This window comes from Kogia breviceps, chromosome 5 (assembly GCF_026419965.1).
Source record: "Kogia breviceps isolate mKogBre1 chromosome 5, mKogBre1 haplotype 1, whole genome shotgun sequence".
Classification (NCBI taxonomy): domain Eukaryota; kingdom Metazoa; phylum Chordata; class Mammalia; order Artiodactyla; family Physeteridae; genus Kogia; species Kogia breviceps.
This window is the reverse complement of record NC_081314.1, coordinates 4,820,887-4,835,317: the sequence shown is the minus strand read 5'-3', so window position 1 is coordinate 4,835,317 and position 14,431 is coordinate 4,820,887. Positions and strand designations below refer to the sequence as shown.

General features: G+C 43.0%; 1 protein-coding gene across 7 annotated transcripts in view; it reads left to right on the top strand.

The window, feature by feature from the left end:
• Positions 1-406: 406 nt before the first annotated feature.
• TSC22D2 (TSC22 domain family member 2) overlaps positions 407-14,431 on the top strand; it is a 57,919-nt gene continuing 43,894 nt past the window's right edge. For 6 of the 7 annotated variants that reach the window (XM_059064199.2, XM_059064198.2, XM_067033591.1 and 3 more), the window contains exon 1: positions 407-5,736. In XM_059064199.2, the coding sequence (XP_058920182.1) occupies positions 3,779-5,736 (1,958 nt within the window). In that variant the 5' untranslated portion in view covers positions 407-3,778. Of the gene's footprint in view, positions 5,737-7,061; positions 7,968-14,431 lie in introns of those variants that run through there. The other variant, XM_067033593.1, reaches the window with a different exon arrangement.

Below are 14,431 nucleotides of genomic sequence, written 5' to 3'. Positions count from 1 at the left end.
TTCTTGCTTTGTTTTGTTTTATCTTTTTCCAATCAGCGGAAACAGTCCTTAGTTTCTAAGTCATTTTTCCCCCTGCACTGTTCTTCCTAAATATGCTTCCCATACATTGGTTCAAATTAAGTCTTTGAGGGAAGAACAAAGTGTAGAACAGTCAAGTTGGAGGTCCTTGAGCAGTAACCAAGGAATCCCACAGTTTCCACCTAAAGTTTCTGGGTGCAGGCAGAAAGCCAGGATAGTTGCAGTAAGACCCCTAGTCTTGAGGTATGGAACTCCAGGGATCTCCCCAGTTCCAGTGTGTTAGACTACCGAGTTACTTATTATGAACTCTCCACACACACACATACTTCCATGTACATCCTGCTTTCCATCATTTTATTTTTATTTTTATTTTTCGGTACGCGGGCCTCTCACTGTTGTGTGGCCTCTCCCATTGCAGAGCTCAGGCTCCGGACGCGCAGGCGCAGTGGCCATGGCTCACGGGCCCAGCCACTCTACGGCACGTGGGATCTTCCCGGACAGAGGCACCAACCCGCGTCCCCTGCATCGGCAGGCGGACTCTCAACCACCGCGCCACCAGGGAAGCCCCATCATTTTAATTAGTTACGTGACAGCTTTTAATTTTTTGTGGACCAACCAGAAATTACATAGCTTTTTGCAGTTATATGATTTTTTGCTCTCTATAAAATGATTTCAAACTTATCTGCAACAACCAGAATTCTTATCATTTCTTAAGAGAAGTTTTATGCAATAAGTTCCTTACGTTTTTAAAGAGCAAATGTATAAAAGAAGCTAGGGCCTTTAAAGCTTTTGTAAAACTTACTTTCAAAAGAACTATTTTATTAGTTTAAACACACACAAATCCTTAAATAGATAAATAAAACATTTTAACTTTATAAATCTTATTTTTTTGCTAGATGTCTTTTAACATCTTTAACCCCATCCTTACCAGAAATATAGCCCATTACTGATGTCTTCTAAATTATCTTTGTCATCATCTTCATTTCATAATAAATTCTTTACATGTTCTTTAAGGAGAAACGGTCTTACAGATTACTTTAAGATGATTCCTTTAAATGTGTGATTTAAGAGTATCATAACAAGTAATCAAGAAGTTGACGTCATAAAATAATGTAATGGGACAAGCAGGCATACAATACTTATTTTTCCAAAAGCCGCACAGTCAACATCACCCAATGGTCACCCTTTTTAACAATCTGGGAAATCAATCCAAAATGAAATTAAGTTTTTATAAATTCATATTGGATGTAACCAGTTGATCTAACTTACTGATGGAAAACTCTCTCACAATTACTGAAATTACAGATTTAGAACTGAAATATTCCATTAGCTGTCTCTGCCACAATAGCAGCATAATGTTACACTTTGTTACTTTACTCTCTCCCACCCGCTTAAGAAACAGGGATGTTATTGTGGTCTTATTTCACATCCTGACCTCAGTCACTTGGGTATGGAGGACATGGGTTCTACTAAAGTTAAACGACAAATCTCTGTATATTATTTACAACTAAGGACCTAAAAACTTCTCTGTAAATTTTAATTACCAAAACATCCTTTGGGATAAAAAGTATTTCTATTCTTCAAAGATTAGAGAACTGAGTACAGTGATTAACTGATTTATGTCAGTCATTATGGTATGACTGCTAAAGCTGTAATAGATATGAAATTTTGAATTCCATCAAGACATTTTAGCTTTTACCTAAATGATGTATTAGTATGTCAAAGTTCAAGAGCCGCCTTCCTCTTTTTTTTTTTTTTAAACTATTTAAAAGAATGGCCTTACCATTTTCTTTCGCCAGAAGGCAACTAAGTGATAAATTCTCCAGTACTGTCATAGCTGCTTTCTGGACAGGAAAGGGTGCTTTCTAACTTGTTCTGATTGTTCATGGCCCAATCCAAAACATCTAACACTCTGGCTCCAACTAGGAGTTTTAGAATAAACAAAAGAAAGAGCTACAACTATTTAACGCAGTAGGTTCTACATTTATGGAGCCCATAAGCTGATTTCATGCTGAAAGTAAAAACAATCTCAAGATGTTTAAATGAACTCTTCGATGCTGGAATCACAACAAACTCAGGAAAATTAGGAATATGTTGGTAACCTCCAATCTTTTTTTAAACTGACCTCACCCTGGGCAAGAAACCATCTCCTGATGCCATTGTTGGAGACAGAATTTCTGGCTATAAGATCCTTTTTCTGACTCAATCTGGCTTGCTATTCTTGGTTAATCATCCCCATTTCTCTCAACGTTTCACTCCTCTGACTATAGTGGATAACAATTATTATCAGGAAAGACTTTTTTAAGTGATTCGGTTCCTCCAGCCGTCTCCCTCCTTATCCTAGCTAAACGCCCCCAACCCCCATTCCTATCGCCTTGTTTCACTAAGATTTTGCTAAACATTAGACACAGCAAGCACATGACCTCCAGTCTTCCAGTGTCTCGGAATAAACCGATATAAAAACATTCGATTGGCGCGGCTGTAAGTTTTTCTAGGCTTGGAATTTAAGAGTCTTTAGTTCTTCAACTCTTAAAGACCTATAGCGCAAAATTTAAATTAAAAAAATTTTTAAATTAAAAAAAAAAAAACCGCTCCCCTTTTATAACCTTTAGCCCCGCCCATCGCCCCCCCAGCCTCCACGCGAAACTCCGCAGGAAACCGGAGGGGGCGGGACGGTTGACGTCACGACGCCGGTGCGTCACGGAACGGCGGCGGCTGCGGCGCTGGCGGTGGCTGCGGCAGCGGCGGCATTTTAGTCGGCAGCGGCGGCGGTAGCCGGGCTGCTGTTCCTCCCAGCATCCCTGGCGCGGCCATTTCAGCCCCATCTTGGCTGAGGGGAGGGAGCTGCAGCCGCCGCTTCAGCAGTTTGAATTTCAGTTTCTCCAGAGCCTGCGAACCGGTCGCACCGAGGAGGAGCCGAAGAAGCTACCGCCGCTACCTCACACACCCAGAGCGCCGCCGCTTGCCGGCCGCCGCCCCTCATTCTCTCAAGAGCCGCGAGGGGAGGCCGAGACCGCCGCCGCCGCCCGCCCGCGGGGGTTGCTCCCCCTGTAAGGGGAGGACCGAGCCGGCTTTCCCCTCCCCCGGAGTGGGTTTCCGCTAGAGACAGTCGACATGTCCCTGGGGCTGAGCTCCGGCTAGAGCCGGGGAGGGAGGGCCGCCCGGCCGCACCGAAGCTCCGCCGCCCGCGGCTCCTGGCTGAATCAGGAATCCCCGGTTCCGGACTCGCCACTCCTCCTTCTTCCCTCTCGGCGTCCGAGAGCCCGGAGCTGACGCCGGCACTGGCTCGAGGAGTGGGACAGCACCGCCCCTCACGCCGCCGCCGCCTCCTCCCCTTCGCCCTCCCACTCCCACCCCCAGCCTAGGCCTGCTGACCGCGCGGAGCGCCGAGCTGGACTGACCACGGCGGCCCGGCGACGCGAGGAGGAAGCAGCCGGCCCGCCCCTGGGATCGCGCTTTCGCCGCCACTGGGGGTATTGAATTGAGGCGCCGCGACTTTGGGAGGCGAGAAGGAAGGAGGAGCCGCCGCGCGAGTGAGACGGGGGCAGAGCCGAAGAGACCGACACGGAGAAGGAAACGGGAGGAGGATGTCTCGCGGAGCGACCGACGCACGGATCAACCCGTGACTCTTACAGCGGCGGGCCTCAGACCCCAGCGCGGACGCGGACTTTGTCTTTGGGGGCCCTGCTCTGCCCTTCCTGGTTTCCGGCAAGATCGCAGAGGAGCCGGCGTGCCTCTCTGCCCTCCAGCCTTCCTCACCATGTCCAAGATGCCGGCCAAGAAGAAGAGCTGCTTCCAGATCACCAGTGTCACCACGGCCCAGGTGGCCACTAGCATCACCGAGGACACCGAGAGCCTGGACGATCCGGACGAGTCACGCACAGAGGACGTCTCCTCCGAGATATTCGACGTTTCTCGGGCCACGGATTACGGCCCCGAGGAGGTCTGCGAGCGCAGCTCCTCCGAAGAGACGCTCAACAATGTTGGGGATGCGGAGACTCCCGGTACCGTCTCCCCCAACCTCGTCCTGGACGGGCAGCTGGCGGCCGCGGCGGCCACTCCCGCCAACGGAGGAGGAGCCGCTTCGGCCCGCAGCGTGGCTGGGGCGCTGGCCAGTACCTTAGCGGCGGCCGCCACCCCGGCCCCCTCCTCGGGGGCCCCCGGAGCCCCCCCGGTCGCGGGCCCCTCCGCCGGGCCAGGGACTGCCGCCCCCTCGCAGCCCCCCACCACATGTAGTTCCCGTTTCCGCGTGATCAAGCTGGACCACGGCAGCGGGGAGCCGTATAGACGCGGCCGATGGACGTGCATGGAATACTATGAGCGTGATTCCGACAGCAGCGTCCTGACCCGGTCCGGGGATTGCATTCGGCACAGCAGTACTTTTGACCAGACTGCGGATCGGGACAGCGGCCTGGGCGCCACCGGAGGGTCCGTGGTGGTGGTGGTGGCCTCCATGCCGGGGGCGCACGGGCCCGACTCGGGAACTGACAGCTCCTTGACTGCTGTGTCACAGCTACTGCCGTCGGAGAAAATGAGCCAGCCCGCCCCGGCCCCGCCGCAGAGTTTTGGCGTTGGGCAGCCGCAGCCGCAGCTGCCGCCCGTAGGTGGGGCTGTGGCTCCGAGCTCGGCTCCGCTGCCGCCGTTCCCGGGAGCCGCGGCCGGGCCGCCGCAGATGATGGCAGCCCCGCCGCCCAGCCAGCCCCAGGGCGCCGCGCCTGGCTCCGTCCCCCCGGGGCCCAACGGACAGGGCCTGCCGCTGACGAATGTAAGCCTGGCGCAGCCCGGCCTGGTCCTGCCTCCGCAGCCCGGCCCGGCCGTGGGCGCTTCTGCCGCGCCGACGCCCCAGCAGTTCGCGTATCCCCAGGCTCAGATTCCGCCGGGCCATCTGCTGCCCGTCCAGCCCGCCGGCCAGAGTGAGTACCTGCAGCCGCACAGCCCGGCGCAGCCCTCGTCCGCGGGCGCCGGAGCGGGCCCCGCCGCGGCGGTCGGCCTCCCCGGGGGCCCCGGCCAGAACGCCGCCTCCACGGGCGCGCAGATGATGGGCGCGGCCTCCCTGCCTGGCGAAGCCGTGGCTCCGGGGCCGGGCCCTGCGCAGGGCGGACCCGCCGCGCCCGGTCAGCCGGCCGGAGTGCCCCCGGCTGCCGTGGGAGGCGCGGCGCCATCGGGCCTGGTTCCCGCCGGGGCCGGGCAGCCGCAGCCCGCGCCTCCGCCGCAGATGGGTGGCAGCGGCGCGCCATCGGCAGTGCCCGGCGGCCCTCACGCCGTGGTGCCCGGAGTTACGAACGTGCCTGCCGCCGCGCCCGCTCCCAGCGTGCCTAGTGTGTCTACCACTTCTGTTACTATGCCAAATGTACCCGCGCCCTTGGCCCAGGCGCAGCAGCTGAGCAGCCATCCTCCGGTCAGCAGGAGCGGCAGCATCATCCAGCACGTGGGGCTGCCCTTAGCGCCAGGAGCGGCCAGCGCACCGACGAGTCTGCCGCAGTCTGACCTAAGCCAGTTTCAGACTCAGACCCAGCCTTTAGTCGGGCAAATTGACGATACTAGAAGAAAATCCGAACCCCTACCTCAACCACCACTTTCTCTCATTGCTGAAACTAAGCCTGTTGTGAAGCCTCCTGTTGCAGATGTCCTGGCAAACCCTCTTCAGTTAACACCTATGAACAGTCTCTCCACCTCTGTATTCAGCATAGCTATTCCTGTTGATGGTGATGAAGACAGGTATGGAAATCTTATTTGGAATATTTGATGGGAATGCTTGACTTGACCGGACATTGTAGTTTAGGATGCAACTGTGGGAGGTTCTTTTCTCAATTTGAGGCCCTTAATGTTTCTAAACATAAAAGTTAGTTTGTGTTTAGTAAAATTGATTCATCGGTTCTTGAAAAGACATTAATTTTAGATTACTGATGTTAAAAAAGATGTGTAAGAAGAGAATTGGTGTCACCGTTGTTTAGAAGCACTAAATTGGATAGGAATGCAATATTGTTGATTCAGAAGGGCGGATTTTAGTTTAATCCTCTCAATTTAGAAGTGGTGGCTAGTAGGTTATGCCGTGTAGGAGGAGTGTCTCTTTATTAGATATCAATCACACTTGAACACTTAATGGCAGAGTGTTTTGTCAGTGTGAGTTTTGAGACTGAGAGGTAAAATTAGGTAAACATGTCCCATTCTGGAAAACCAGAAAGCCCTCTAGTAGAGAAAGAACCACGTAAGGTATCTCCTTCAGTGTATCTGGAAAGGCTGGAGAGATAATGGTGAAATGTCAAATCCGGCTTTGAAGATCATATCTTTCTCAGCCCTTTAATAAAAGAGGATAGAAGGTCAGGAGGCTTCCCAGTGACTTCTTTAAGATGCTGCTGCTGCTTTTTTTTTTTTTTTTTAAGCAAAAAGTGTATTGGAAAGATGTTCTTATCTTCCATCAATCTTTTTACTACAGGCAGGGGAGGTAGGAGACTCTTGACAGTAGTGAAAGCTGTAGTTCTTTAAATTAGAGTAACTTTATAGTAAAAGTATGTTAACAGTTGGCTCCCTGTATTTAGGGAGGATGCTTTTAAATAGTTTTAAGGGAAAATTGGTGTATTACTCTACCAATTCTACTGCAATTGATGTTTGGTTATGGTTTAATGAGGATTTTAAGTGGTTTTGAGGAAATGTCACATGAAAATTTGATGTAGTGTGTATAATGCAGATGTTTAAAAACTGACATTACCAGATATTACATTTAAAGATTACAGGGAAAGTTTCAGGTACTTTACATTTAGAAATTTATTTTCTGAGGTTTTTGTTTTGAGAGAGGTTAATTTTAGATGGGTTGAAAGAGCAGAACTATTTTTATAGATTTCTTGAATAATTGGTGTGTGGACTACAATGAGAGCTGTTAAAGCTTTTTCTTTCTATTTTCTTCTGAGTCCCTTCACATTCTTTTCTTTTTCATTTCGAGTAAGTTTTGTGTTTTTGTTATATACTTCTTTTGGTTTGAAAAATGCTCACTGAAATTCATCTTGTTTGCTTTTTGTAATTCAAAGTTCATCTTTTTTTTGTAGGTGACTTGATTGTGGGGAGTCTTTCTTCCATTTGAGAACTCTTAGAGAGTACCACGTGTCCATGAGTGAGCTCAGCTAGCTAGTCATGGAGAAATTTTATATGGATGGGACTACCAAGTAAAGACACTGATTCCACAAGCCACTCAAAAATCCCTCTTTACATTTTCTGCTATATTTCACTTTTCACACGTAGGGGTACACCTGAAATGCCACTTGAGTTTATTTGTTCACCTTTGGTAATAGTCAACAGGCATCTTCCCTTTTTTAGCTGCCAGAAGCCAGTTTTTTGTGATGGGTTGGTAAATAACCATTTGCTTACTACCTCTCTGTTCCTGCTGTACACTGTATCTCTTCAAGAAATGATGACTGGTTTTCTCAACCCCTCACTCCCCAAAAACACATGCACACCTATGAATGAAAAATGTGTTTTCTCTCCTCTTCACACCTCTCAGTTTACAGCATTTGTAATTAACATCCCCCAGAACTTTTTGGTGACGATATGGTATGAAGCAGAGAGATCTGTTGATAAATGGCAACTTTGGGATGTATTCTTTAGGGTATGACCTCAAAGATGCATTTATTTCTTTTCTTACTTTATTAAAAGAGTTGAATTTCAAGAATCTCATTTCCAAACTTGTGACTATTTGAACTACAGATACGATTGTATCAGTGTTCTTATCAATTGTAACAGTTAATCCAGTGCAGGGGTTTACATTTGTGTATAGTCCTATCTTAAATGTGGCGCTTCCCTTCCCCACCCAGTCTTTTAAAATCTTCATTGCTTATCAAATGTGCATTTCTAATTTTTGTTATAGCCTTTTCATTGGTTTCTAATTTAACATGCCAGTTTCCAAGATGTAATCTTACACATTTGACTGTTTTTGTCACTGCACGAACACACCTGGTGAAGGAATAAATCCATTCAGTAGAAATAGTTTGGGTGTCTTTTTAAATTTGTTTTTTAATGGAAAGCCTTTGTAAAAGAAAGGGCATTTTTAAAGTTGTATTCTTGAAATTAAGTAACAGTTTTTCCAGACATATGTTTAAATTACTGAGATGACTACTTTTGAGGAGATAGTACTAACTAAATCGTGATTTTAATGTGATTTTAGGTTGCCTTTTTTTTTTTTTTTTTAGGTTGCCTTCTTAAATTAAAATCTTCGTACAATTTTATTTGCAGTCATTCAGATGTAAAATAAAACATTGGAGTGAGAGGTCTTGAGTAATTATTAATAGGTTGACAAATTTCAGATCCTTAGAAAATATTTGTAAAAAAAGATGTTTGCCTTTTAAAAAACCATTAAGACATTAGTAAACACAGTCTATCTCGTTGAGAAAAGGAAGGAAAATGGAAGATTAACAAAAAGATCAGGTGGTTTAAGTTGATATATTAAGCACCCTGTCTTGTGATTTTGTTTGCGCTACTTAATACAAGGATCTGTATTGGGTCATTCTGAGACCATTTATTTTAAAGAATCAGACCTTATATACTATCACACCTTTAAAAGGGCTGATGGTTGTATATACAAAATAAGAAAACTGTTAAATTTGTGAGTTAACATTGCTGATTGACCATGTGGTATTAATTAGCATGAAGTTGATATATCATTATGGTCAGTTGTTGAGATTCTTCAAATTGATTTTGTGTAAACTGGAGGATATAATAATGGTTGAAAATATAATTCATAAAAATGCATAGACACTTTTACAGTGAACATTACAAAATTTGTTTAAACTACCTACACGCTTAACAGACTCCTATTTGGTAAATAGGGGGAGGTGCAAAATATTACTGGCCCTTTTGGAAAAGGAACATGGTACAGATCATTTTCCATAGATAGCTGACCAGTGTGAACTCTGTAGGCCACATGCCAGGAAATCTTATGAATGGCTGCAATTGTGAACTGTCAACTGCAACCAAAAGACTGTTGAAAACCTGATTGTAAGGATCCTGTAGTGGCAGATATCTTTATATCTTGTTAATAGTTTTATTTGTGTAGTTTGCTAATGACTGCTGATAAAATATTATAAATTGTGAGTGTTAAATGGTATGTCCTGGTATGTGCTATAAATATAGATTTTGTTCATACACTTCATATGTATCTATATAGATGTATTTATGAGATATACATATATACACACTTCTTTTAATGGAGTTTTTTTTTTTTTTAACGTGATGTTTAAGAGAGGATTATGTAAATGTATATCAGGAGGCAGAACTACTCTTTGTTTCAAAAATCTATAGGGAACTTCTTAGAACTCTGAAAAAGTCTTACTGCATTTAGTCTTTAAAAATGAAAGCTCCTTAACTTGAATCTGTATTTCTTTGGGAGCTTATGGTTCTTTATCAGTATTGAAGTGTGAAGGTAATTTTGTCTTGCAGCTTTACAGTTGATGTTTAAATCACATGCCAGGTACTATCTTAGGCCTATCTAAGTAAGTAAGGATTTTGTAATCAAAGTAGTTATTTCCTGTGTATGAGTGACATCATTATTTAGTATAAAAATGATACTGATGCATTCATCAGAGTGCCATGTTGATATGCTTTAGTCATAAACCTGGCTCTAAGTTAAGGAAATTATCATAGATTTCCAGAAAGGCCGATGATCCAAAAGTGCCTGAAATTCCTAAAACCAAGAGTTGTATAAGGGGGAGCATGGCCTTTTTTATTCACAGTGATACACCATTGTTTAAAATTTTGTGTGAACTAAATTGTGTAGGCTGAACATTGGTTAACTTTTTAGGATATATAAGGGTTTTTATGTGTGTGGATAAGACACTCCAGGTAACTAATTTATTAACACTGTCTTTTTCTTGTAAGGGATGGAGGGTATCTTGAACTAAATTGTCTATGAGAAATCATTTTTGTTTTTTCATAGTACTGGTAGTGGGATATATGCTTTCTCCTTTATGAGAATAAATGTAATACCAATGTATTTGTTCTTTGAGAATTCTGATAGCACTGATTTGGAAATGATAAAACATGATACTGGATTTATGGATCTGGTACTTGGTAATTTAGAATAGAGTTTAGTCTTTCTCAGCACCAAAAGAGGTTGGAAGCAGTCATGCTCTATAGAGTCCTCTAGTAACAAAGAGCAGCCCCACCAATCAGATGCTAAAGAAACCAGTGAATTTCTTCCCTGAGGAATGGTTGATAGGGGAGTATAAAAGGAGCTTGATGTTTCTCTCCCGAAATGGTCGAAGCTGGGGCGTTGTGGGAGTAGGAAGTAATGGCAGGTAACCAACACGGAAGTAAAGGTAGTGAAATGACATGAAATAATGGTCTCAGAAGGAATAGGAACACGTGTTAATAGTGAGGAATAGTGGTCTAATTCCTTCTTTAATAATGGTTTTAGACCAGTATGTATTTCCTCTTCCAAACAGATACCGTTTATTTCTTAATTGAATTACTCTTGAAATACAAGAGAGGCTTTACAAAAACAGGTTATGTCTGGTTAAATGTAGCCTGAACTATGATATTTCTAAGTAATTTTTTATTATTGGGAAGATCAGATTTTTAATAAGAAATCTTAATTGATGACAGTATTTAAGGGGTCTGTGTAGCAAATTTCCTGAATTGGAATAAATCCTTTAAGTTTGTTTTTTCTTTATACTAAACCAGTAGACTTGTGATTTGAAGCTTGTGATTTAAATGGTGTAATAGGAATTACCGCATCACAAAGAATATGCATGCCTGAATCATTGGTATAATTTAGGCCTTTCCCACAGCAATTCTGTTGTGTTTGTTTGGCTGCATTGGGTCTTCCTTGCTGCGCTGGGTTTGTCTCCAGCTGCTGCTAGCAGAGGCCACTCCTCACGCCTCCTCATCACCGTGCTCCACGGCGGCCTCTCCCATCACGGAGCACAGGCTCCAGGTGCGTGGACCTCAGCAGTTGCGACACACGGACTCAGTAGCTGTGGCCTGAGGGCTCCAGAGCGCAGGCTCAGCAGCTGTGGAGCACGGGCCTAGCAGCTCCGCGGCATGTGGGATCTTCCCAGACCAGGGCAAGAACCTGCGTCCCCTGCATTGGCAGGCGAACTCCCAACCACTGCACCACCAAGCAAGCTCTCCCACAGCAATTCTTGAACATACCAGATTGAGATTACTCTATTTATTATATTCTTATTCTGGCATTGCTTAGGGTAAAAACTGGGACTCCTCCATAAAGATTTAGGAACAGTAACCAATTTGTATCATTCCTATACATCATTAGGTGACTTTCATAATATTTATACACTTCACATTTGGCTGGTAATATTAAAGGTATATTGATTATCTGCTTTACCTCTAAAAAGTATGTGCATAATTTCTACTTTTAAATCAGGTGAATTAAATTTCATATATGCTACTCTGGATTGCTTATCTCTCAAATTTAAAGCACCAAATCAGATTAAAGTATTTAGTTTTATATCTTTATACTCAAGCTACCCTTTGTTAAAAAGAATGAACTCACATTCTTTAAGTTGTATGTTTATATATGACAGTTATATGAAAATTCTGTAGATTGAATTAATAATTTAATAGTGTTCACCTCAGACATAGACGATTAGTAAATGTCTTGATAATTTATACTCATCAGAGTAGGCAAGACAAGTGAAGTCTGAATGTTAAATTACTTAAAGCCTCCTTTCCTGTAAGTTCTCACTGTACTTTGACTAAAGAGTATTGATGTATAGAAGAGAAACTACGATTAATGTGTCAATTATTATAAATAATGCTGGTGCGTTTTAAATGTTCTTTGTAAAGGTTTAGGCTATCCATCTTCATTATTATACAAGTAAATTGTTTAATCTGTTCATGAAGAATACCCAAAACAAAGTTTAAGGCCGACTAATTTCTTAAGTAGAATTAGAATTCAGTTTTACTGACAGGTTTTGTAAGTTAAACCAAAACAAATCCATGTTATATGGTCTACCTAACTTTTGAAAACAAAACAAAAGCAAAAAAAGGAGAGGGGGGCTCCTCATCAAATCAGTAGTGTGTTTAATTATGTACTATAGCATATCATATGAGTAACCATTATAGACAATGGAGTCAGGCATGCCTGGGCTGAAATTCAGCTGTGCTGCATACTTGAGACATTTGACCTTGAGCTAGTTGTTTAGCCCTCTAAGCCTTGTTTTTCCAAATGAAAAATGGGGATAATACCTACCTTGGAGAGTTTGAGAGGATTAAATGAGGTATGCAAGTGATTTGTGAACAATCATGCATAACCTGAAACAGTATGTATGGCAAACATACATCACAGAAACATCAGTGTTTCAGTGTCTACACTGTTTTCCCAGATCAACTCTTGACATGCTACAAACCATACCAAGAATGTTTGGTTTTGATCCAAAAATGTAATTGGATGGTATGGATATAATCAGAGAAAAGGAGACATTGTTTCAGGCCAGAAAACGCATGATGTAGTTAAGTGGTACAGCAAGTTGTGTTCTAATCCTGGCTCTTCCACCATTTAGCTGATTTCTTTGGTCAAGTCATTTAACTTTCTTGGTTTTCCTCATTGGTAAAATTAGAATTTGAGCCTTTGGTCAGATTTTAAGATTCCCTTGAGTATGAGTCCATACATAGACATGTTTCATGAGAGAGCTGCCAAAGTAAACCTTCCTCTTGGTCAAACCCTTTTCCTGCCCCCAGACTATTGTGTGGCAAAAAATGAAGTTTGCAAATACTCCTTAAGTAGGTTGAATGCCCAGGAAAACATTCAAAGTGGCAATATGTGAATCATTCAACTTTCTTTGTGGTTTCTGAGTAGTAAGTACTGGGATACAGAAATAAAACTATCCTACCTTCCAAGATCTCAGGCTATATGAAAGTAATTACGATATGAAGTTGCATACTTTGATATACGTTATAGGCTGTGATGGAGGAAATTTAAGTTATTAATGGGAACAATTTAGGACATCAAGTCAGATTTGTGTGGGGAGGAAGTAGTTAACTGATCTCTGTTTAAAATTAACTTATTCTCTGCAATAGGCAATACATTTATACAGTTCAAAATTCAAAATATATGAATATAAATCGAAAGCCATTCTGCTACCTCTGTCCTCCAGCCACCCAATTTCTGTCCTCAGAAGCAACCCATTATTACTTTTGCTTTCTTCTGAAGCTAACTCTAGAGTTGAATCTTAAGAGTCATTCAGATTAGGTCACTGAGGAGAGAAGCAGATGATTTTCCAAGTAGAAGGAGAAGGCAGTTTTGTGTAACAATATGGAAGAGTGAGAATATGTCAGATTTGGAACATGATGTGATTAATTTGACGGTAATCAGAGTGAAGGGTTTAAATGTCATGGAGAGAAATGGAAATTATTATTAAGTCTATGGTTGCTGTTAAGGTGTTTCTTGAGGCTTTTATTGTTAAAGTATGTATCTTGGAACCATTTCAATGTGCTTTTTAGTGATTATTGTATTTTTAATTAAAATCTTGTGGTGAAGTTGTGTATAAGGAAATCCTGGGGGAGCTCTGAATCCCAGAGGTGGAATTCTCCAATGGAATATACTCAATAGCTTGTTATACTTGGCTCTAAGTTTATGAATTGTTTGCCTTAAGTGTTCTGTTTGCCTCAGTAGTACCTTAATAATGATGAAATATTTGGTATATGTTTAAGATACTGTACCAAAAGTTGATCTTTATACAGCATATTTGGAAATCATAATCCTATGTTAAACATAGACCAGGCTTAATTGTTTCAGACTGTATGTATATATAATTTCATTTTATCTTTTCAGTAACTGTAATGAGTTTTTCTCCCCTTTTTTATGGATTAAGGAAACCGAGGTGCTGAGGATTTGAGTCACACAGCTATTAAGTCACACAAGGCATAAGGTCAGATTCAGGCCTTCTGACGCCAAAGCCAGTGCTCTTGGATATTCCCAGAGTTAGTTCTGTTTTATTACTTTCCTGACTATAAGATAGGATGAAGGAAAAGCTTCTGTTGCCCTGATCTGTTGTGTTGTAACCCTTTACCTAAAGGATATTTTAAAAATCATTTAAAATCCCTAGATGATAATGTTGGAGATGGCTCTTGTTGTTCCTCAGCTTACTGTATTTGCCCGGTTTCTATTTAGAGATTTCTGAAGTTGAGTTTTGACATAAGAGAAGGAGAAGGTATTTGCTGAGGAGAGGGCTCATGTACCTCATTCCTTAAGCTAAAAGAGTCTTTTAGCTTAGTTTTGAGGTAGAATATATACGTATGTTTTTCCTCGCTATTATAGTTACCCTACAAAGATAGTACCTGAGTTTAATAGGTAGACATATGTCACATTTAAGTTACTTTCTCATGTACTACTTTATGTACTTGGTGATTATCATGACAGACTGTTCAGTATATAAAGTCAGAGAGAAAAGAAGTATTTTGTTCG